Here is a 24,775-nt window from a genome sequence, read left to right on the forward strand (position 1 = left end):
TGGCTCACAGTGATTTGCTCCCTCCTCTCGACCCTCCCTCGTGCTGTTCCTATGGTTCCCAAAGCTCTTATTGGATACTGTAAAGTTTGGGACAGGAACCCGGTGTTGCTCAGCATCCACGCCGCCATTGGCTGGATCCCCCAGTCTGTCAACTGTACTTTGACAGCCCGCCACGCCCCTGTCTCTGTTGCGCCGCCGCTGATTGGCTACTGTACCTGTCAGTGACCTCTGATTGGTCGGTTTGCCCAGCTGTTAGTGGTTCATTCACCATTTTGTGACTGTAGTGGAAAAGAAGACCGATAGTTTTTTTATAGCCTTGTTTGAGTTTCTGTGGGGGAAAGACATGTTTTGCGGAGGAAAAGTAAAGTGTGAGTCCGGACCGCGCAGTCGTCAAAGCCGACAGCCAAGGGATGTTACCGAGAGTTGTGCCAGCCTCCTCATCAGCACAATAGGACCATAAATCTTTCTGTGGCGAGGGGGAAAAAGCTCTGTTTGGGTAAGTTGAAACTAAGTTAGCGTCATGAAGCTCAACTGACACGGATTTTAAATGTCAAAGAATTCGAGACGAGAACCAACTGCCAACGGAAGACCGTTTGTTCCGAACCCGTCCGAAGAAATGACACCGCTTGCGAGCCGAGAGAAAGGGGAGGGGTGGGGGTGTAACAGCCTAAAAACTTTCTCAAATGTTTTTACCGCAGTCCCACGCACGACTGGGAAACATGTGAGGTCTCTTCGGAGTGACATTACAACACGGTGGTGAATATTGAGTACTTTTCCATCTCCTTACAGCTTCCGAGTTTCGAGTGGAAGCGTCGCTAGTAAAAAGCTGTCGACCTATTTGCAGCATTGCAGCTCAATTGTATACTAAATAACAACACCATCTAATTTGCTGTTTATAAAACGGGGACCTGGGAGAAAAAATGAAAACAAACAGCGTCCTGTTTCCTTGTAGTCTGGCTGACGGTGTCACTATGTGGGTACTAGTAGTCTGCTACGGTACTACGACTACTACAAACCACCAGCTACACTACTACTAACGTTACCGAGCTGCTTACTAGAGCGAAACAACCCAAAAGATGCATGCTATTTTTCCAAGTTTCTAATGCAGACAGTGTCCTCCATTAAGGAAGCTTCTCCGGAGTGGTTTCGTGTAAACACTATAGGCGTTGTGTAGTGGATATTTGCATGCCAAACATCGCTGTGTATGAAATAATTAGGCCCGTCTAGTTTGGGATAATAAAACGTCACTTGAAACCGGTTGTTTTTGTTTGTTACCGAGCAGACCGCCTGACTGCCTCGAGTCATAATACTCCTTTGACATTGTGCAGCGCCTCTCGTAGTACTCGCACAGATCAGCGCAGAGAAGCCGGGATTGCAAATCCGTGTTTTCTCTGCTTTTCCCTCGACTTTTCTGCACTGCAATCACTGTTTATGCACCCCAAACTCATCCCTGACTGGACTATTTTTCTAACATACATTTAACAGTCATGTTTTTCATTGGTTGTCACATACATTTGAATGCTTGTTTTTGACATCTTGACTCAAAAATGTCCTCATCTGTCCTGCAGATTCACAGTGTGGCATGCATTCCCGATAACCACTTGAGTATAGGCAGCAGACACATCTCTGATGGTATAGGCATCTTTGCTTTTTGTAGAGCAGTTGGTCATTGATGTGGCATTGGCAGTTCTGCCATTTGGTCCCAAACAGGAACAGTCACCTCTGATCTATGCTGCAGCCTCCTGATCAATATGGGCCAGAAAAGCACACATTCCAGGCCTTTATGTTTCTATTTTATTGATATAATATCTACAACCAGATATGCCACCCACAAAAGAGCTGCCAGTATTTATACTACGTCACAATGGATGTTCTCCATAACAAGAGCAGTCGCACACTTTGCAGCTCGGCCTATTGCAAACCCAAAATACCTTAATGAAATGGTCTCTTTATTTGTCTGCATGTAAGATCACTTCCCACTCACTCATAATAGCATACACCTAAGTGTGTGAGACAGAGAGTATGTTCTTTTTTTTTGCTGTTTCATGGGTAAGTGTGTTCCCCGTTGACCCAGTTAAGGGCAAAGCCGCCCTGCCATGCTGGAGTTCGAGGGCACCATGGCAGGCTTCACCATCACATTCTGTCTTCCAATGTTTCACCAACGAACGTTCTTCCCTCTCCATCCCTGTCCCCGTCACTGCAGCCCTGCGCCCATACAGACACCCATAAAACGCTTTTAGGAGAGGGATGAGCTGCAGTGTGCCTGGTAACTACGTACACAATCACGCTGACATATAGTGCAAATGCAGCGTTGAAGAGGGTCGACACAATCTGAAGACAGCTGCATACAGTCATATGCCTTGTGTATTATAGGCAGCTCAAATGCCAAAACGTTTCACACACACACACACACACACACACACACACACACATCCTGTGCATGTTGCGGTGGGGTATATGCTAAATCCTCTTTGAATGCCTGGACAAACTGGCATTTAGGTGGAGGTCTTTTAGGGTTGTGTAGTCCAGTCATCCAGTAATAGATAGTGTACAACTTCTTCTTCTTCTCGTCTTGACATTGAGATAAGATTTCCTCATGAATGACCATTGTATGTATAGTGTGTGTGTGTGTGTGTGTGTGTGTGTGTGTGTGTGTGTAGGTGTTTGCTCCCTTGTCCAACCTCTATAAACTCTATATTTTTAAACTTAATTTCTATATCATAGAAGTCATTATTTTTTTGGTATGTTTATTTTACAGAAAAGCAAAACTTGCATACGCCAGAGTGTGATCTCCTACATAGACTGTGTGTGTGTGTGTGTGTGTGTGTGTGTGTGTGTGTGTGTGTGTGTGTGTGTGTGTGTGTGTGTGTGTGTGTGTGTGTGTGTGTGTGTGTGTGTGTGTGGATGGGTGTTTTTATGGCACAATGAATGTGTGAGTGAGGCAATATATAGATCCAAGTGAGATTTTAACAGTGTATGCATGACTGCACTGTAAATTCCACAGGGAGCATTTGGTGTGTGTGTAACTAAAGTTTGATGTTGCTATGCTGTGCAGGGGGGTTGCATTGTGTGTTGGGTGAAACAGCATTTTTTTTTGCTGTTTAAAGGGGAGTCCAGTCAAACGCCATGGAGACAATAGCCGTCGATTATTCGTCTATTAAGGATTTACAGTAGTTTTATTCCAGAGCAGAAACTCTCTGTCTTAACCTGCTGTACGGCTGGAAGGTGCAGACGTCCTGAATCGTCTAAATTATGACTGAGCTGCTCTCCGTTTCGTCTCGAAGCTGCCCAGAGGACAGTCAGGATTCTCCAACAATTTCCTTTATATTTTTAGTCCTTATAACTTATGCATTAAAACCAGAGATAAGAGATTTAGCCGTGCTCTCGGCATCTCTGATTGTATAGCAAACAAACATTAAGAGTTAAAGGTTTTTTCCCAGTTAAGGGATATTTGTGGATCGGGACTCTGTCAAATGTTAAAATGCTATACCATTTATTATATGGCAGCACTTTATATATGCCTCCTGCATGAATTCTTATACTTTTACCCTGTAATTTATTATAACATTTGGTGTCAGACAAAATTGGTATTTTGTCTGATTTCAAATGATTTTCTGTGGTTAAGATTATTGTTTTTAGAAGAATGGATTCTCAAATGGGAACACATTGTTGAGAATGAAATATATATTTATCTTTTTAACTATAACATATGAGGCTATCTCTGATTAAAAAAAGTTGTTTTAGACTTACAACCAATGTTCTATGAGAAAGAGAATAAGATGGGTCTGTGTCTTATTCTGAACCTCCTCTTATATCGACATGTTTTGCACATACTGTCTAGCGCACTACAGTACCGTCAGAGTTATATAAAGTGAATACACACAAATGCCTGCAACTGGGTTATCAGCCAAAGCCTCGAGCATTTGGTAAAGGCCATGAGCATGACCAAACACATTTTTCTAAGCTAAGATCAGATCCTCCCGAGTCATTCAGTTCAGCAGACAGCCAGTCAAGTGGCTCTGACTCCTTCCTGTCTCTCCCAGCGCAGAACTGCGACTACAGGACCAACAATCCCAGTCCAGGCCTCAGCGTCGACTCTCAGGAAGGAGTACTTTAACTGCAGTCGTCCGAATTTTCTCTCTTCTTTGCCTTGCAGTTTACAAAAATGCACTCTAGACCAGATCGGGAGTTCCATTTCAGGTTCTTTGAATTATTCTGCATTTGTTAATGTTGCTTAATATACAGAATAATCTGCTAATTGGGATTTAAAAATTACATTTTCTAATCAGCATTTATTTAAATGTATGACGGTTGCAGACAGTTACACACTTCTCCAAAATATGTTTGAGTAGGTGATATAAAGGCATAGATAATGTGTTCAACTGGCTCCATGACAGTAACTGTAGACACATTAAACTACATACTAAGTGCTATTTCACATTCGCAAATTCATAAAATAAATAATGAAAACCGAGATTTGATCAATTCTAATGGAAATAAAAGCCTGTGTTGAGGGCAGAGGTCAGAACAAAGAGCCAGGGATGTGTGTGAATGACGCAGGTTGTTTTTTAGCCATTCAGGAGCGAAATAAATGCTTTTCTGTATTGCAGAAAGTCGGAGTGCTGTCGATACTGATCTATGTTGTGTACTGTTTGTTACAACGCACGAACGGTTAACAACAAGGTCAGCTTATGCGTGTGTGTGACAAACTTTTCCAATGTAGAGGAACTTTGAATGTGTAGCGTGTGAATTTGTCTACGTGTTTGTCTGTATTTGTAGGAATGCGCGGCATCTGCACATGTTGATGAGCTTAGTCGAGGGTAGCAGATATGTACGTGTGTGAGAAGAAGTGTGTGTGTTTGCGTGTGTGTGTATGTAGACTGTATTTAGCCTGTAATCTTGCATCAGTCAGTGTGCCTGCTCCAGACCCGGCCTTTTACTTTCCCTCATTTTGGGTGTATCTTACCATGGCAGATAATTCCAATTATATTGGTGTGTGTGTGTGTGTGTGTGTGTGTGTGTGTGTGTGTGTGTGTGTGTGTGTGTGTGTGTGTGTGTGTGTGTGTGTGTGTGTGTGTGTGTGTGTGTGTGTGTGTGTGTGTGTGTGTGTGTGTGTGTGTGTGTGTGTGTGTGTGTGTGTGTGTGTGTGTGTGTGTGTGTGTGTGTTAGCCAGTCAAAGAATAAAAGACGACGGGGAAAGACTGAGGCATTGAGAAAGAGTGAGAGGGCCAGCGAGTGCTAGAATGACTGTGGAAATTCCCAATGACTACACAAGAACAGCCTATTTGAACAAACAGCCAAACAGCCGCATACTCCCACCTCTCTCTCTCTTCCTCTCGCTCTCTTCCTCTCGCTCTCTTTCTCTTCTCATACACATGTTGAAGGGTGACCTCACTCAGGCCATTGCAAGGCCTTTCCCTCCCGTAGAAGTCAAATTAAATGCTGTGTGGCTGTTGCAGTCCGACGTTGAAAATGTAGAATCAAGCCTGAAACACATAGCGTGAGAAAACTACTCCGTCGCATGTCGAGGTAGCTGGAGGGAGTACCGTGAAAAGTGTGTGTGTGTGTGTGTGTGTGTGTGTGTGTGTGTGTGTAAGAAAGAAAGCCTGTTTTGTGTATTTCAAGTGAAAGACATGTAGGCTTCGTTAAAGGCAGATCTTTTGGATACTGGAATACTTTAAGAGGCACAATGGAGCGAGTGACCTTGAATGTTTAAGTTTTTTGTCTTTCTTTGAAATTGTCATTTTTGTCAAATTTCCTTTCCATGCTAACCCTTAATTTACTAACTAACCCAAGGGCCTGTGCCAATTGCCAATAGGAACATTAATCGGAAATTACAGCAATGACATACAATTTGTTTTTCCTACGTCGATGTGATTGTTAACATCTGCTTCAATAGTATTCCTAAATCCTAGGTGGGACATTGTTAAATATCTATTTTCTCACTTTTTAATTTGCTATTAAGATAAATATTACACGGTCTGGAGAAAAAAATAAATATTTTGTAGGTTGCTGTTTGATTTTACAATGGTTGATAACAAATATAGGAATTTATATTTCATGTTTTGACTATACAAACTGGCATTTATGGACAAACAAACACAGTCACGCTTGCATGCACGCTCTACTAAATCAGGCAGTCATGGAGAGCATACGTCAGATTTAGAGCCAATGTGATAGCCGGTGCAGTGTAGCACACTTCCAGGAGTGACGTCATTTTTATTCTCAGCAAATTTTGATTATGAAGATAATAAATGACCACCTGTCTTGTGTGTGTCTCTCTTTCTCTTTCTTTTCCAGCCTGCATTACAGAGGAAAGGAGAACAGGGGAGAAGGAAAAGAAGAGGAAGACAACAAAAGGAGTGCCTTAGGAGTGAAAGAGAGGAGCGCAACAAAATCTGCACTTTGTGAACAGTGAAGAAGAGATGAGACCACTAAAGAAGCACAGAGGGCGTTCACCCCCGTTAACGAGAGGCAGAGGGGGGAAAAGGAGAGGAGGCTCACAGCCCCCCCAAGAGAAAGACCCCAAAAGAGTCAAGAGAGAGACGCTCGTCAAAACCACACAGCATACACCCAACACCCCCGCACGCAAACAGACCCCGCCAACAGCCCTGAACACTAACGAAGAACCAATCACAAATAGCAATACCCCCAGGGGGGAGGAGTCTACTGAGCTGAGGAAACCTGTGGAGTCAGGAGAGAAAATAGCACAGAAGGCAGAAGAAAAGACAGAAATGGAGAAGATAGTTGGCACGAACGGAAATAATCTTTTGGCCATTAATACTGTAGCATTTCCTCCCTCTGCCCCGACGCCACTCTCCACAGCCACGCCACCCCCGGCCACCAATGACGTCCCCAGTTCAGGCTCAGTCTCTAGCAGGAAAACAGCCACATTCAAGGCTCGTGTACCCAAGAAAAAATACACATATGAGCACTTTGCTAACAATGCCCTAACCACCATTACTACCTCCAGCCCTGCACTCATACACAACAGTTACTGCAATATTAATAACAACATCAGTAGTATTGTTAATACACCCAATAATAATTCCAAGAACAATATAACAAATAGCATTTATAAAAGCATCAATAGCACCAAGAGTAACACTACAAGTGGTATTAACAACATGACCAACAGTTGTGCTGGGAGCCATACTTTTATCAATAGCAGTAATAGTAGAAGTAATAATTGCTCAGGTAATCAGCCATCAGTGCTAACTGTGGACAGTAAAGCTACAGAAGCAAACCATTTTGTTTCCACGGAGGACAAAGCCCTCAGGACAGCAGATGCCCAGGAAAAAGATTCCCTAGCTGGGGAAAATGAGTCAGAGGGCGCCCCTCACTCTGCGCGCTCCTCGTCCACCGACACAGCCAGCGAGCACTCCGCTGACCTGGACGCGATGGAAGCAACAGGACCAAACCTTCATCAAAAACACTCCCACTACCCTGCTCCTCTGCATAACTCGCACCATAAAGAGGCCAGTCTGTCAGAGGGACTCGCTGAAGCTCTGGCCAAAGGCATGAAGAACCAGAGAGTTCTTGCTCGCCGACCAAAGAGGAGAATGAACAGTGGGGGTGCAGTGGACCGAGGGGGTAAGGGTCACTCATTGACTTTATCACCTGTGTTCAGGCCAGGGGTGGTGCGTAGTGTGAGTGGAGAAACAGTGGAAGTGCAGCTCCAAGGAGAGGAGAGCCATGTTAAATACCCTTTCCACGGTGGGACTGTAATGGCATCGCCTTCAGGGGCTGAGAGCACTGTTGAGTTCATTTTGGATGCCCCCCCACCCGGCCTGGCACCTGTGGCTGTCAGGACCCAAGTATGCGTGCCCTTTGGGGGGGATGAGGGGGGTCCTCTGCTGTACAGGGAGGGGGTTGTCATTCAGGTGGACCCCCACCCCGGTGTGTCATTCCCTTACCAGGTGCTCCTGAGTGAAGATGCAGAAACTGTGGTGGAAGACAAAGAGGGGAGGAAAGCTCTGGCTGTATGGGTGTCCCGACAAAGTCTGAGGCTCCTCACCCCTCCCTGGGAGGTCCAACACCTTGATGGAGGGAGGGCCAAGGAGAGAGAGCGGGAGAGGGAAAGGGAGGAGAGGGAGCGGAGGGAAGAGATGGAGGTCGAGAGGGAAGTGTGCCAGTTGAGTATTGGGATGGGGGTGCTGGGAGGGGGAGCAAGGTTGGGCCATGGTTTCTCACATGAAGGTGTTGCAGGAGGGCATCCCTATGGTAACGCACTCCCACCCTCCCACTCCTCCACTGTATCGTCTAGCGTCGCCGTCAGCACAGTTCATGGAGAAAACTCCCCCGGCAGAGAGAGAGAAAAGCAGCCCAACACTCCAGAAGAGGACGTGGAGGTGTCCCGCTTTAACACTGCTGTCCCTAAGACAAACGACGGCCCCTCTCAGCACCGAAACATCATCTCCAAGTCCAGTCATTACCCCCCCTCCTCACCCCACCTCTCTGTGATGCAAGGCCTGGGACCCCCTTACCCCTCCACCCTCACCAGCCCACAGCCACCCCATTCCCCTGCCTTATTGATCTCTGAAACGAGCCCTACCACACCTAACCTACCTCCATCAAAGACCACTCCCACTCAGACCCCTACTCCCACTTCTGGCGTGGGGTCCTCCTCTACCTCCTCTCGCTCCAGGACCCCCCTCTCATTGGCTCAGCAGAAATACAAGAAGGGCGATGTGGTGTGCACCCCCAACGGGATCCGTAAGAAGTTCAACGGGAAGCAGTGGAGGAGGCTGTGCTCCAGGGAGGGATGCATGAAGGAGTCCCAGCGTCGGGGCTACTGCTCCAGACACCTGTCCATGAGGACCAAAGAGATGGAGGGAGGAGGGGGGGGTGGAGCTGGGGGAGGCAGCAGCTCAGGGACAGTCACCCCTGACCTGCGGGGGAGAGCCAGCAGTGAGTTTGAGTGGGACGACACCTCAAGAGAGAGCAGCGAGGCGAGTAGCAGGGGAGACTCCAGACCCCGCTTAGTTCTCCCGTCCATCCTCCCCCATGACCTCTCCTCCCGCTTTGACTTTGATGAGTGTGAGGCCGCCACCATGTTAGTGTCTTTAGGGAGCTCTCGTTCAGGCACCCCCTCTTTTTCTCCCATCTCCAACCAGTCGCCCTTCTCCCCTGCCCCTTCTCCCTCACCCTCCCCACTGTTTGGCTTCAGGCCGGCCAACTTCTCCCCGATTACCGCCTCCCCCATCCTGCAGCACCGTAGGCACAGACAGCCCAGCGGGACAGGGGGAGGAGGAGGAGCAGGGGGGAGTAAGGTATCAGCTGGAGGAGGAGAAAGGGAGAGACACACTTCGGGCATCCAGCCCTCCTTCCACAGCAACCTGATGTTTACGGTCCCCATGAGCCCCAGCAAACGAAAACCTGATGCGCCTCCCCCGCCTCCCCTCCCTTCACACCACCATGATTACACACCTAAGACGGAGCTGGAGCCGGGGGACCTCAACAGCTCCTTCAGGGTCCTGTCTCCTCACACCCAGGCATCCCGCACACACACACCCACCTTTTCCCGACCCAGAGGAGTAACCACCCCCTCCAGCAGGCCACCGTCCTCCACTAATGTCTCCCCTCCTCCTCTGCTGGTGTCCCCAACCCCTCCTTCTCCGCTCACACCAGACGGAGGGCCCCGTCGTGTGGTCCCTGTATCCCAGCAGGCCTTGCGGGACTCCCCTGTCATTGTGAGGAATCCCGAAGTCCCACTGGCCAAATTTACAGAGTGTCCCCTAGGAAGAGGAGGGGGAGGTGGAAACGAGGGAGGGGGAGATAAAAGTTCAACTAAAGACCTCACACCCCTCGCCCCTCAGTCAATTCAGGGCCTCCAGGTTCCTGTTCCCATTAACGCCGCTGCAGCCACAGTACCCAATGGCACAATCCTGCTGCGGAGCCCGTCCCAAACTCTGGTGCTCGTGTCCCCGACTCCCTCTTCCTTGCCCACCGCTGACACCCCCGCCGCCCCCCTGCAGGCCCTGTCAGTTACCGTTAGCACAACAGTCACAGCTCCAGCCCCGAGTAGTACGGACACCACTGCAGAGGAGACCAGGGTGACCGGGTTTGGGGGTGAGGTCCAGCAGCCGGTCCCCTGTCACCCCTCTCCCACCGCTCTGCTGCCCCTGATCCTCCCTGCCGAAAACCTTCACCCAGCCCCACGGAAGGACATCATCATGGGACGTCCCGGCACAGGTGAGAGATACTTCCTAATGTGTGTGTGTGTGTGTGTTTTGTGTGTGAGGTCAGTTACTTTGAACGAATGAGGAGAAACTGGAGATTTAAGCTGCAATTTGTAAATTGGGCTGCATTTGGAAAATATATTCAATGCTTTTAAATTAAATAACATGATAAATATTAGTTTTTTCCAAAAGCCAAACAAATATATATATATATCATGTCGGAAAAAATGTTAATATCGCTTAGAATAAAACATTAACTAGGTGTTATAAAAACAGTATACCCATTACAAAGTGAAGAATAGTTACACAAAATTCTGAGAAAGTATGTATTTTTAATGCTATTCATGAAAGGTTGAGACAAAGTGTTTTCCTACATGAGATTCCCCGAGCTGCAGCTCTGAACATAAAAATGAAAAATGAGGGAAATATTGTCCTTGATTTAAAATGAGTCCAAATATTTAAACTTACAGCCCCATAAGAGAGATTTCCTGCAACGTCCCCTAGTTGTGTGGCATAAAGTGTGGAGCTATCTGTTGTCTTTTCTCTGCGTTATTAATATCCTTTAGTTTGTGTTGATATTGTATTTGCCATCCATAGAGTGAATCCACTGCTTATTAGAATTGTGTCGTACCTTTTTTAATGGATGTCTTATTTGGTAGCTGTGAGGCTCTGTAGTGTGATCTGCTGCTCCACTCTGAAAGGACTGAGGAGACGCTCTGTTTACTAGCCTTCAACTAGGAGGTTATCCAGCGATTCACAGTAATATAGTAATAGTTGTTGTGGTGAGACTCCACCGAGAAATGCAGAGACAGTGAAGCTACATCTTGAGAAAAGCACCGGAGGAGAAACTGAGAAAAAAATGTTTATTAATGTGAATTCAAATAATTAAGATAAGAAGAAGACGAGGCAAAGTATGGGAAAATGTAGCTTCACAAGTGTGCCTTTTACACACACAAACACACACCTTGCACACACACATATTGAAAGAGAGGGACATGTATTGAAGCAGCTTTCATTTTCCTTACAAATGAAATGGTGAATAGAGAGAACCTTGCTTAGTTATTTGCTTGTTCATTAATATTTTTCTCATGATCAAATACCAAACTGTAATTATACAGTGAGGTATTTCATTCATTCTAGACATCTTATTCAGCTAAGCAAACATTGAATCAACATCATGGTCAAAGTATTATAACTGATAAGAAATTCACCGGGTTAGGACTGCGTTTGTGAGAATCTCTGCTGATGACCAGAACATTTTTTTTTAATCACTATATTTAACACATGTGCAATAGGCACCAAGTGAAGTCCTGTCCCTCACGGTCACTCCGAGGAAGGGAGACCGATTGACATAGATCATTTTTGCATACCTTAGTCTTTGCAAAGATGAAATCACCAAAAGTAATAAATACATACAACAGTAAGGGACGCTATTCAGGGTAATAATAATTTCTCCATATTCATGTGCATTTGTGAGAGAGAAAGAAATACATGCACAGGCATGGGTGTTATTGTGTTTTCTGTTGGGATTAGGCCGTAAGTTATGCAGGATTAGCTTTGTCGATATTGGAGGGTCCCTCTTATATTCCTAGTCATTATAGACAGGGACTTTGTGGCTGAGTGGTAGCAATCATACCTACACTGTATAGACAAGACACAATGCAACCGCAATGGATTTATAATAGAAAGGAACCAAGAAGTTCGATAACAATCTGAAGGAAAACTAAATAATGGAGCTGCTGTAAATCAGTGATGCACAAGAAATGAACATTTAAAGACGAAAAAAATGGTGGGTTTGGAGCGTGTGGGCTACATGTATGTAGGCCAGTTTCCATCAACTTGTTTTTGATTTTGTGTCTTAGAGAGAGAGGGAGAAAAAAGGGGATTAGATCAGAAAGAGAATGAGGAATGCCTGAGAGAGTAGGACAGCGTAGATCAAGACCAAGACGGAGGAAAAGAGAAAAGTGTGTGTGTGTGTGTGTGTGTGTGTGTGTGTGTGTGTGTGTGTGTGTGTGTGTGTGTGTGTGTGTGTGTGTGTGTGTGTGTGTGTGTGTGTGTGTGTGTGTGTGTGTGTGTGTGTGTGTGTGTGTGTGTGTGTGTGTGTGTGTGTGTGTGTGTGTGTGACCTCCTGACCTTAGCAACTATTATCGTCTTACTCACGACTCACTATTTCCACTCACTCTTGCTGTGAGTGTGTTCATGTGTGTTTTTTTTAAACAAGGTGTGGGCAGCAGTCTTATCCTATAAGACCGAGGTGGGATTCTTTGTGTGTGTGTGTCTGTGTGTTGGTGTGGGATATAGGTTGTAAGTTTCAGTGTGTTGTGTGGGTGTGTGAAGAATGTGTTCTCAAGACCCTGTGTGGGAATAAAGTGTGTGTGTGTGTGTGTGTGTGTGTGTGTGTGTGTGTGTGTGTGTGTGTGTGTGTGTGTGTGTGTGTGTGTGTGTGTGTGTGTGTGTGTGTGTGTGTGTGTGTGTGTGTGTGTGTGTGTGTGTGTGTGTGTGTGTGTGTGTGTGTGTGTGTGTGTGAGAGAGAGAGAGTGTGTGAGCTAGCATTATTCTTCATCAGCTAAAAATAAAAGCCTACTTCTCAGTTCTGTGATATATGGATATATAGTGTAAGTTATTGTAATTCACTTCACCAGAGCATTTTACAATGTGTGTGTGTGTGTGTGTGTGTGTGTGTGTGTGTGTGTGTGTGTGTGTGTGTGTGTGTGTGTGTGTGTGTGTGTGTGTGTGTGTGTGTGTGTGTGTGTGTGTGTGTGTGTGTGTGTGTGTGTGTGTGTGTGTGTGTATCGCTGTGTGGACTTTTCTCAAGTGTGACAGAGAAGTGGACAGGAAAGGGAACGCTGTCATTTTGAGTGTACGCTCCCTCATCAGAACCCCTTTTTTTTTTCCAGTAGCTGAAAGGACGCTGAATGAATGAATAGCATTTCTTTGTGTGTGTGCGTGCATGCTTGCCTGTGTGCGTGCGTGTGATTTTTATTTTAAAGATCTGCGAGCACGAACATGTGGGTGTTTCTTGCAGGGTTAGAAAGCATGCGTTAGCTTCTGCATATGGTTGTAGGAGAGTGTGAGATGTGAAGGAAAGTAGGAAACACTGTGTGCAATAACAGCATGGTATGTTTGCAAGTTTGTGTAGGTGTTGGTGTCTTCTTGACAGCTTGTAAAATCTGAGCAAATGATAAACAGTACGGTTTTTTTAATAGGTTATTGTGTTGATTATCTGTATGTCATTGGGAATTTTCACAGATACAAAAAGAAGTGGCACTTAAACTCTCTGGAGAAATAAGGCTCGATCTTGAGGAATAATTGCAAATTAAATTTGTGTGTCTTAGTTTTATGGTAATAAATATGATTCATACAACACTATTGGTATCAGTGTTAATTTGATCAAGCTATGCCAAAAAGACCACACATTTGATATTGGTCAGAATGTTTTTTCTATGAGGTTATTAATATGAACACATGCACTAACTCAGGGTCCGGGTAAACATACGTACTGACTTACATTCAGCCTTTTAATTAAAAAAACAATTCGATGCATTCATTTAATTTGCACACCATTTTTGTTATGTTCCCTTAATTAGGAACTTTAATTTCATTAGGATTAAATGTCACTGTAAAATTATGTTTTAAATTAAATGACAATATTTGAGCAAACCAATGAAGTTTGACCAGGTTATAGATCTGCAGTTATCTGCTGATTACATGTGTGAGAAGACAAACACACCATGATATGTAAAATGAAGTGAGAGTAATGCATTTCCTATAATTCAGTGATATGTCTGTGAGATACTGCTCTGGTGTTTTGTCACTCACATTATAATCCTACACACATTTACTGTATATTCTGTGTTTCTGTTCATTCACACAGAAATAAGGCATCAACCCGGGGCTCATTTAAACCCTTCAACTGTGACTGTCACACACTTTTAAGACAAAGCTGTGTGTTTGTCTGTGTTTATATGTTTCCCCACATAAAAGTGCTACGTAAATTAAACATCTTTAAAGGCGTCACCGTAACTTCCTTTGGCTCCCAAACTGTTAAAGGGACAGGGAACCAAAGTCTCAGTGACAAGGTGAAAGATGAAACCTTATTTTTTGCTCATGGTGTGTGTGTGTGTGTGTGTGTGTGTGTGTGTGTGTGTGTGTGTGTGTGTGTGTGTGTGTGTGTGTGTGTGTGTGTGTGTGTGTGTGTGTGTGTGTGTGTGTGTGTGTGTGTGTGTGTGTGTGTGTGTGTGTGTGTGTGTGTGTGTGTGTGTGTGTGTGTGTGTGTGTGTGTGTGTGTGAGAGAGACAGTGTAACCTAGCGTCAATCATCAGTGCACCGGATATGATGTGTGAGCGCCAAAACGTCTGTTGCCATGGCAACAAAGCAAACATCACACGAATGTAGCCAGAACACAACACTGAATATTCACTGTGTGTGTGTGTGTGTGTGTGTGTGTGTGTGTGTAGTACGTTATGGTTTTTTAGTCAACAGAAATGATGCTGGATAATCGGGTTTCCTCTAAATAATTCAAGCATTGTGTGAAGTCTTTCAGGTCAAATATCCTTTAAGTTCACAACAGCCATTTCCCCTTTTCTACATTCTACTCTTACCCTTATTATTTGTAATTGTTTAGTTAATATTTCCCCTCTTGTAGCACTCTTGAGTGGCAACTTCTATCGATCCAGCTCTGAAGCCGATCAGGAAAGAGTCCTTCTGTTAGAGGGGACTTAGAGGACTTTTCTGTCCGTCTGTTTGGATGTGTCTTGTGTCATTTTTCTGTTTTACCCAAATCCCCGTTTCAACAGAGACAATTCTGACTGTATTGTCCACGTTCTGAAAGGGCTCGACAGCTCACACTCTGCGCTGCAGGATGGAGTCTGTGAGCATAATTATTATTGGCATCATTGTTCCTTGAACAGGAAATATGTTATTGTGCACAGATCAAATGAAGGTTGCACCAGATATGTTTCAATATTACTCATAAGCTAACATAAAAGTGGTTGAAAGTAAAATGACAACATAATCAAGTGTGCATGATTTTCCATCTCTGTCTTGTGTCGCCCACACCTCCAGTTTGTGCAACACTGAGTAAACATGTCACACTCCGTGTACACGTGCACACACTTTTTCGCTCTCTTATTTTGCACTTTGATTTTTCTCTGCCCTCTCGATTCCCTCCGTATCGGTTTTTATTTTTCATTTCTAAAAAATAATGTCACATTTATTTTAACCCTTCGCTCCATCGCACTGCAGTGTTTTCGCTTCCCCTCCTCTCCACTTCGCTCTCTTCATCCTGGTCTACCCGGATACGGATACCCGGGAATAACATCCCCACTCCCTCCCTCCCGCCCCTGCTTTACGTAACGCTTAAAGCCCTGCATATCCTCCCTGGCCATGGCAACAACCACATCTGGATCACACAGCTACCTAGACGGGCACCAAAGCACATATGATGCCCTCAAGACTTACTACAATTGTCATGTGCAACGATAATCCCATTTACTACCGTGAGATGCATACTTTTGGGAGATTCTCAAAACGCACTGGTGCAGAGGGACTCTGTAAGTGACTCCAAGACTTTGACTGAAAGTTAGACCTGTATTTAGACTTGCCTCTCACTTGAACCCTCGTTCATTGTTCTCAGAAGATCAAAGTTTTCCTCACATCTCAAAGTTTTCAACGATAGGACTTTAGCTCAGGGATGTCTTTCCTCTCCTTCAGCCCACTCTCCTCTCCTCCTATCCTTGCATCTGTGCCTTCACAGGCTTTGCTCTGCTTTTCTGCTGCTGCCTGTCAGTTGGCAATTTATCTGCAGGCTAGTACTGCCACCAGATGGTCAAACACAAACATTACAAGTTCCTTCACACGGTTGTTTAGAGAAATCTGGGTGTACAAACGCTGATTTGAAGTTTGCCTTTCATGTATTTCCTTCAATGCTTATTATTGAGAGTCTGCATGTTTTGCCATGAAGTGTGAAGGTTGTCATGTGGGCTATGAGATCTATTCAGTTCCCAGGATTTGTTGCTTTGTTCTTCTCAATACTCAGCGGTGTGTTCGTGTGACATTGAGCCAGATAGCTGTTTTTTTTAATCAGCTGAACCATGATCATGTCCAGTGTCTTAGAAATAAATCTCCTGTTTGCGTTCCACAAATCCGTCCCTCTGGGTGTCCGCAAGCCATCTAACAAATAATTGCCCAACTTTTATTTTGATGTCGAAGATGGTGATGGTCAGTGGCACGGGGACCTGTGCCCGACATAGCTGTTGCCATGGTAACTGCAAAAGGACTGGTGGATCGAGTTATAATTGGACGGAGCAAATGGTGGGTTGTGAGAGGGAGAGACATGGAGCACAGGGGTGGAAGATGAATTAAGGGATGAGAGAGTGAGCGAAGAGGAGGCGCTCCGCCTGCACAGTGACAGCATAGGTGAGGAGGAGGAGGAGGAGGAGGAGGAGGAGGAGGAGGAGGAGGAGGAGGAGGAGGAGGAGGAGGAGGAGGAGGAAAAAAGTTTCTTGTGTGAGGTCATGTGGTGTTTGACAGATGTAATTGGGGGGTAGAAACATGCATACATGTGCACATTAATAGCATGAAGCCTGAAGAGGAGACAGCCAATGAACGCTGCTGAACACCTACACAGATATTGCACCGGCAGCACGGAGAGAGAGTTAAGCTCAGCTGAGGGGGATATCTCTTCTGCGGTTTTTTTCACACCTTTTCTCTTGGCTGTTTTTGCTGCTTATCTCATTTATATATGACTAAGTGCTAGAATCCTGTGGTTTCCCACCTTCGTTTCATGTTTACCTCACCTCCGCTGTGCAGCTCTACATGCTTTTAGTCAACATATTTTCTTATCTTGCATCATTTTGTGCTCAGATAGCTGTTGTATGACACATCTCTGAAGTGTGACTTGACTCAAATGTATTTGCAGTATTTCATTGTGAATCATACCAGAATGATTCAAACCAGGCTAAAGGAAAAACTGATTACTCTGAGTAACTGGGTAGATGAAGATTATTACTAAGGGTTTGAAATGTTTACCCAGGGCTGTGACCACGGAGCGGCCACAGTAATCTCTCATCTCCACCCCTGCCCTCCTTCAGCCTCTTTTCCTTTCACTCACACAGCCAAGCTGTCCAACTCCCTCCACTCAGCTCATTGTGCTCGCTGGGTTGACTTATTGAGAGCTTGGTGCAGTTGATAAGCCTTAATCTCTTACTCTAAATCCTATTAATTCAACCCTATCTGTAAACCCCTACTCTAAAAAGAAGTACATACAGTCCAATATTTGTACATGACACAAGACAATTTACTGATGCAAATGGCCTGAGAAGATACATTTGAAGGAGCTTAGGCACCCTGCAAACATACTCCTTTTTGTTTGAGATGTTAGAATATACTTTCTATTCACTTGTACAGTCGGAAAGACCCACAGGTATTTTCTAAGGGTGTGTTTTAAGCCAGGTCTAAGAGAAAACATGAGATGTGGACTTCTTTTTTGTATAAAGCTGAAATGTTGAGATTAAAATGTAACTTTCAGTATTTTACATTTGACTTTTTACAATTTAAAGTTTTACTTGTGAGATTAAATCCCTATCTTAAACTTTATTCTGGATCTTTAAGCTTTATCCTCCAAATGCCTAATAATGAATGTAAACCCCCCATAGAGGCTGCATAGAGACTCTCCCCTATAGCAGAAATGAAACCTGGGTCTGAGAGGGTTAACTTTTTTACTACAGAGGAAGGTGGCTGCCATTGGCCCTCAAAACCTTATTGGTCAGTAACCGAGCTCCTGATGGTCCATAAGTCCCTCCCAGTATTGTATTTGTCTCATGAGCATGACTTCTTGACTCATACAGGGTGACGGGAAACCAGATCATGGGTACAAATGTGTGTGTGTGTGTGTGTGTGTGTGTGTGTGTGTGTGTGTGTGTGTGTGTGTGTGTGTGTGTGTGTGTGTGTGTGTTTCTGTGTGTCGTATGTAATATAATATAGGTTTCTTTAAATGCTTTTGCTTTGTCTCCCTTTGCCTCCCCCATCTCTGGCCCCCCACGCCCTTCCTCCATTTAAAGAGAAGTTCTGTTTTCACAAGTTGTTTTCTCTGCACCCACCCACCCTCCTCCTCCTCCCCCCTCCCTGCCTCTCCTGCTGAAAATGACTCTATTTTTACCCTCCGGTCCTCTCCACCCATTTTCCCTCTGTTTCTAACCACTTCTATACTCTCCTGTATTCAATTATTCTCTCCCTCTATACCTCTGTCCCTGTGAGAGTTGCATCAGTATACGTACTGCAACAGTTCTGTCTCGACGAGGCACATTTGCCTGATGGAGAGATGGAAAAATGTTTGAGGATTTAAAATGGCTTTTTATGTTGGAAAAATATTACATCACTATCATCTTTATGCTCTCCCTGAAAGCAAAGTGACATTGCCAGGAAAACACTTATTATCCCAATCATTAGGGAATGATGCTGATTTATATTTCAGTCAGCATTTGTGTTTGCATGGAACAACTTCGGTCTGTAGGTTTAATAGGCGTGGATATGCATTGTCATCTTGAACCCAGAGCCCTCTATAATACCCACCCCCTGTGCAGATTGCATAAAAGAGTCAAAGCGGCGTGGAAAGTAAACAGTCTAAGCTCAGTAGCGCCACCCCTGCATCGGATGGTCTTTATGGGAATAAAGATTTATAACAGAGCTGTTGTAAGTAGGAGGGGTCGTGTCTAACTTCTGTTAAGCCATTGGTTAACCTACATCTGAGTGTCGACATCTGATTGGTTGTTTCAATCATCAATCAAGGTCTACTACGACTCCTCCACCAATGACATTAGCGTGGGGTGGGCTTACTGAAAGAAACATAGAAATACACATGTTTTCATTAATTACTTGAACTCCAGTTTAGAGTTCAACTAGACACAAAACACGATACTTGGCTTATTTATCTGCATTTTATATTTAGGATTAGCTCAGTTTATGTGATAAGAAGAGGAGTTGAGTGTAAAGCCGGGTTACATTTGCATATGACTGGCATTCCAGTGCACACGCCGACCAATAGGGATTGGCGGCGCGCAGATGACAGCTGTCCGCAATAGCCAATAGGAAACCAGGATTCGCTGCGAAAGGCGGGACAAGGCTGGGCGAGGTTGACAGGACTAGAAGCGGAGGGGGCGAGTGCAGGGGGGGGCAAGCAGCCTAGTTTACAACAAGAGGAAGAGGGAGGGAAAGAGAAAGAAAGGGCCGAGGCTTGTGAGAGAGAGAGAGACGAGACAAAAATAAAGGAGTAAAGTCAGGCTGGGATGCTCTACGAGGACTTTTCTGGAACAAAACAACACGCGTGACACCGAAATTAACCGAACTGGAGCCGATGTCGTCCGCACGAAGTGGCTAGCTAACCTGCTGCAGACGGACGGATCTCACCGACGGCTTTACCGTTGCTGTATCGCTTCTTTTAAAGCCCCCCCATCGAGTTCAGGTCCTGTATTTTGTTTATCTTGAACCAGCCCCTCGTTTGCTGCCTTGAAGAGGAGAAAAAAACTGCGATTCATCCCATCTTTTACCCCTTGCAGTCTGGAGCCAGGAGTCCTCACCGTGGTCGCTTTATAATCGCTGTGTTGTAGACTAATCAGTTGCTAGCTCACGTCAGGTCTGTGGCCAGATCGACCAGTTAGGATAGGAGCTAGTAGACTTGTATACTGTACAGGAGAGCCTGTAGTACATAACAGTGTTTGTTAGCTCTCTTGCTAACCAGTCTGATGGATAGTGGGAGCACTGGGTGATGGATGAATGCACCAGATTTACTGTCAACGACATCTGCTAATGCCTAGTAAACACGGATGAACCAAAGTTGGGTGGTTATCCTTTTTTATAGGTGATTTCATATCTTGGCAGGTGTTCTAACCAAACTGTCAGTTTTAGACAGGTGCATAGTGCCATTCTGGAAGCAGATGTTGGTATAATAATTTGATTTAATGCAACTTGTCAAACAGTCCTTGCTTGATTTTTTTCTCTCGCTTTTAGCAGGATCTACGTGTGAATATGCTTTTGTAGTTGAGACATGACAACAATTGCGTTTCTTTTGCCTCTGTCTGTGCGGCGGGTGCACGACCAGGGGCGTTCCCGAGAGGTTGGTCCCATTTGGAGCGGTGCACTTGAGGCTCCGGTTGTTGCAAGAGACAGCTAAACTGGCACCTCTGTTGCTTTAATACATGAATCAGCAAGTATTAAAGTCGATGTGTAAGTAAGCAGTGCACACCTGGACATAAGAGCAGTTTCCTCTGTCGCACTTCCAAGTTAGACGAATCACATTAGCTTTGATCGCCCCAGTTTGCTTGTTGCAGTGTTTCTTAGCTTGATCGATAGACCCTTCTTATATCAGTTTCCCTCGCAGGGCTTTATGTGCTTCTTAAATAGCTGCCAAGCCCACCTGTCTGCAGTTGTATGGTAGTGCAGCGTAAGCGTTGACATGGCCCAGAAGGACTGCGTAGTTCCCGGGCTCTTCTTTTAATCCAGGCCGTGGATGGGCTACAGGCCTTGTTAACCCCTTCATGACCAAGCTGCTGGAGTAATGTAAACAAACAGAGAGAGTTCATCGGGGGTAATTAGACCAAAGGGAGGAGGAAGCTTGCCTTCGATCATAATCATCGTTTTAAATTGGTCAATACTCTGTTGCATCCTGACTTTTTTAACTTAAGTTTTGTGTTATATTGATTTCCTTTAAAGTACATTCTGTACACTGATGTTTGATTCACGTGCGTTTTTATATTGCGGCATTCTGCAATACGGATTGATGGACTCTTGTTGACAGACGTATTTTATTAGAACTCGCATTGTTACCAAAAAGGATTCGTCTTCATGCCACATCCTACAATCCCCATGATGCAGTTATTATTGTGAATGATGAACGCAACCTGTTGGGATGAAACGGATACAGACACCATTGAGCACTGGTCATCTGTGAACTGCCTGCAATAGCTGCTCGAGATTTTGGATCAAAAAGATGTCTCTTTAACCTGGATTTGTGTGTGTTGTAGAAAAGGAACTTTAAAGGGACATACTGCTTTTTTTTATTATTCTTTTTGGGAGAAACATCACAGATTTAATTCAACCATGTTCTCATCAGAGAATCCTCAGTATCTCCGCCAAGGATTAAGCATGTTTGGTTAGTCCATGTCACTTACCTTACTGCTTATATGTTTATAAATCATCCTTTCTGTCAGATCTGTTCTTCACAGCAACATCATATTATTGTTTACTTGAGGCATACTGCAACAACAGTGTTGAATTAATATTAGACAGAAGCTTTTTTTATAGGTTTGTATGATACAGATACTTTAGTTGATGGAAAAGCATCCTCATCAACTTGTGTTTGTCAATAATTAAAATAATGATGTTATTTACTCAGCTATTACTCATTTATGGTGGATCAGAGTGTACTAGTTTCTGTTTTCCATCCAGCCTGTTATTGAGAACACACAGTCCTTTTGTACATCTGCTGTTGTTGGAGTTATTTAACCACCCAAGTGTCTGTAGGTGGGCTACTGTGGCAGTACTGTTATTCTCTGTTGCTCTCATTAATGATATTGCCGTATTCTGCCAGAAAATGAATTGGTTTCACCTAATGTCTCAGATGTTAGCAGCCCATTATTAGATTGCTAAAATGAAAGCTACTGTGAAAGCAGTGACCCAGATTTTAGTAATTCATTTGTGGTTATATGACTCCAAAATGATAACAAAAATATGCATGATAGCATTGCAAACATATTGGAAGTAATGATCAGAGTTTTTGATTAGTAGGATTGCACCTCTTGTGTTGGGTTCTTGATTACCCAAATAAGGAAATATTATCTTTAAATCTGAATGTAATACAACCTTGTTGTTTTCTGAGAAGCTAAGCTTTTTATAAACGTCTGGACATCCTGTGGTGTTATCTGAAATAAACAATGCTGTTTTCCTCCGCAGTGTGGACCAACGTAGAGCCCCGGTCAGTTCCAGTCTTCCCCTGGCATTCATTGGTCCCCTTCCTGGCACCAACCCAATCAGATGCTTCTTCTCAGCCAGGAGAGGGCCAGCACCCTGTCAACCACCCCCAAGCAGCCAGTCTGAAGACAGGTACTGAATTCATGTATGTTAGATGTAAAGTAACCTGTATTACCAGTTACCTGTTTTAAGTACTGTATATGGGGTTCTTTGCCCTGACCAAAAAAAGCATCTCTTTGTTGTTTTTCCTCAGAGTGTCAGGGGGTGGCAGCGCTGTCACAAGAGCCTGCAGAGGCACCTCCCATGGTAGAGAGAGGTGCTCCATCCCGGCCTCCCCCCTCTTCTGATGAGCCGCCTCCAGAGAAGGAGAAAGGCGATGCAGAGAGGGAGAGGCCAGACAGCGAAACAGAGAGTGACGTGGATGACCCGTAAGAGCAGTTTTCCCGTTATGCAGTGACTGAATGTGCAAAGCTGTGAGGTTACATAAACACTTAAAGAAACACCCTGCACCTGCAACCTCACCAGTGTCTTTTTATAAAAAAGTGGTTATGTATTTGTCCCAGTCAGCCCTCACAGTCATTTTCTCTTTGTGGTACCCACACATACAATATGGGAGTGTGAATTTTTCTGTATCCTTGCGCTAATTTGGGCAGAAGAGCTCAATGCCAGAACAAAGCAGATGGGAACAAAAGCATTCCATCTCTGGGCTTTATCACTATATGAAAGGCAGTGGCCAGGCTGTCAGCCATTGAAATGGATGAGCTATCTGCTGAATCTGCTGATGTATCTCATGGGAGTTGAACTACTTGTGCTCTGTCTGCATCTGAGAGACTTGGAGCTCCAGGATAAATAATGCCAGAGAGAAAAAAGATTATTTTACAGTTTCAAAGATTGAAAAGGCAAAGCGAAAGCAAAACTGCAAGTGTGGAGGATATCATCTAATATAGATTACACTTTTTGTCTTCTTTCAGCTTTCTCCCAGGCGTTGTACCAGAGCCTCCCCTCTCTATATCACCAGTGAAGAGACGCACTCAGTCCCTCAGTGCGCTGCCCAAAGATGGAGATAAGAGCAGCCCTGGAAAGGTGATCTTTATGTTGCTCCCATTACCATCATCATTATGGAAATTCTCCGTGATCCCTTTACTAACATATGAAATATCTTTCTATTGTTCCTATTCCGTCTTTCAGAGGGAGAAGGACCACATCCGGCGACCAATGAATGCATTTATGATTTTCAGTAAGCGCCATCGAGCATTGGTGCACCAGCGGCACCCAAACCAGGACAACAGGACAGTCAGCAAGATTCTTGGGGAGTGGTGGTATGCCCTGGGACCCAAAGAGAAGCAAAAGTACCATGATTTGGCCTTCCAGGTACACACATTCAATGAACAACTTTTCCTTCCCAGCTTTTCCATTTGGTATATTAAAGACAACTGATCTGCCTTCCATTTTCCTCAGCCTTCTACCTGCTACAAATTAAGTGTCTTATTCAAACCGCCAGGGAATAAACTGGAAACATATTATTGTGGTTCTTTCCCACTGCTGCTGAGAGTAGTTGCAGTCCACGGCTCTTCTGCCAACAGCAAGCGGTCTTTCACTTCCCTTTTGCACTACAACCGACAGAACCTCAAAGCTAAGATTTCGTCATCAGTCAAATTAGCACATGATGCTAATGGTTGTGACTTTTGGAGCTATTGCTAGATACTTTCTTTGGAAAAAAATTGGCAACACTGCAGTTGATATACTGCGTTTATTTTCCCTTGGCTTTAAATTAAGCCTTTCCGATGATCGTACCCCGTGGCAGACAAAAATGCATAGTGAAAGCAAGTTCAATCTTAACGCCAATGGTGTCACTATTCTAAAGCCATTACATTGTGAAAACAACATTTATAGTTTAAGTATTAAAAGTATCTATTGCCTCTTTAATGCTTTTGTGCTAACATATAGTACAGTTACTATGGTTAAATGTCCCTTTTTCTGTTCCCAGGTCAAAGAGGCCCACTTTAAGGCCCACCCGGACTGGAAGTGGTGCAACAAAGACAGGAAGAAGTCCAGCTCTGATGGCCGTGGGGTCCCGGGGGGGAAAGACATCAGAGAGAGGAGCATGTCTGAGTCAACAGGTTGGTTTCGCCCAGCTCTAATGATATATCACAGAGTTGTATATTTTTACAACGTGTATTGTTTATTAGTACTTCTATCCTATCCAGTATTTAACAGTGCTCTTTTGCCCCCTGATAGAGCCCCATTCTGTGGAGATGAAGGGGGTTGGGCCTGGCCTGGTGGGTGTTTCTGAAAGAAGCACAGCAGAAGGTCATGTGGGCCAGCTCACCCGTCCCCGGGCCTTCTCTCAAAGCGCCGTGCACAGCCTGGAGCGCAGCGACCGGGGGAATACACAGGCTCTGGCTGAACTGGCACAGGTAAGGAGGAGCAGGAGGTTTTAAACCTTGCATATTGAGAACATAACATCAAGGTTATTGTCTCTGCTGGATACAGGGGCAGTTCTGATTATAGTTAGTTTGTTTTACAGGAGAACAGAAACATTTTGTAGACAGTGTGGCAATTTTAAAGTAGAATACAAGCCATGTTTCTCTGATGAAAGGTCACCTCATGCTTCAGATACAATAAAGCAA

At 44.6% G+C, this 24,775-nt stretch overlaps 1 protein-coding gene across 3 annotated transcripts in view; it reads left to right on the forward strand.

The window, feature by feature from the left end:
- The first annotated feature begins 288 nt into the window (after positions 1 to 288).
- The window catches only part of cicb (capicua transcriptional repressor b), a 35,987-nt gene continuing 11,500 nt past the window's right edge, over positions 289 to 24,775 (forward strand). For all 3 annotated transcript variants that reach the window (XM_063878239.1, XM_063878240.1, XM_063878241.1), the window contains exons 1-8: positions 289 to 496; positions 6,301 to 10,194; positions 22,128 to 22,277; positions 22,399 to 22,573; positions 23,117 to 23,228; positions 23,334 to 23,516; positions 24,133 to 24,265; positions 24,384 to 24,562. In XM_063878239.1, the coding sequence (XP_063734309.1) occupies positions 6,426 to 10,194; positions 22,128 to 22,277; positions 22,399 to 22,573; positions 23,117 to 23,228; positions 23,334 to 23,516; positions 24,133 to 24,265; positions 24,384 to 24,562 (4,701 nt within the window). In that variant the 5' untranslated portion in view covers positions 289 to 496; positions 6,301 to 6,425. The remainder of the gene's footprint in view (positions 497 to 6,300; positions 10,195 to 22,127; positions 22,278 to 22,398; positions 22,574 to 23,116; positions 23,229 to 23,333; positions 23,517 to 24,132; positions 24,266 to 24,383; positions 24,563 to 24,775) is intronic.

Source organism: Eleginops maclovinus, chromosome 3, assembly GCF_036324505.1.
Source record: "Eleginops maclovinus isolate JMC-PN-2008 ecotype Puerto Natales chromosome 3, JC_Emac_rtc_rv5, whole genome shotgun sequence".
Lineage (NCBI taxonomy): Eukaryota > Metazoa > Chordata > Actinopteri > Perciformes > Eleginopidae > Eleginops > Eleginops maclovinus.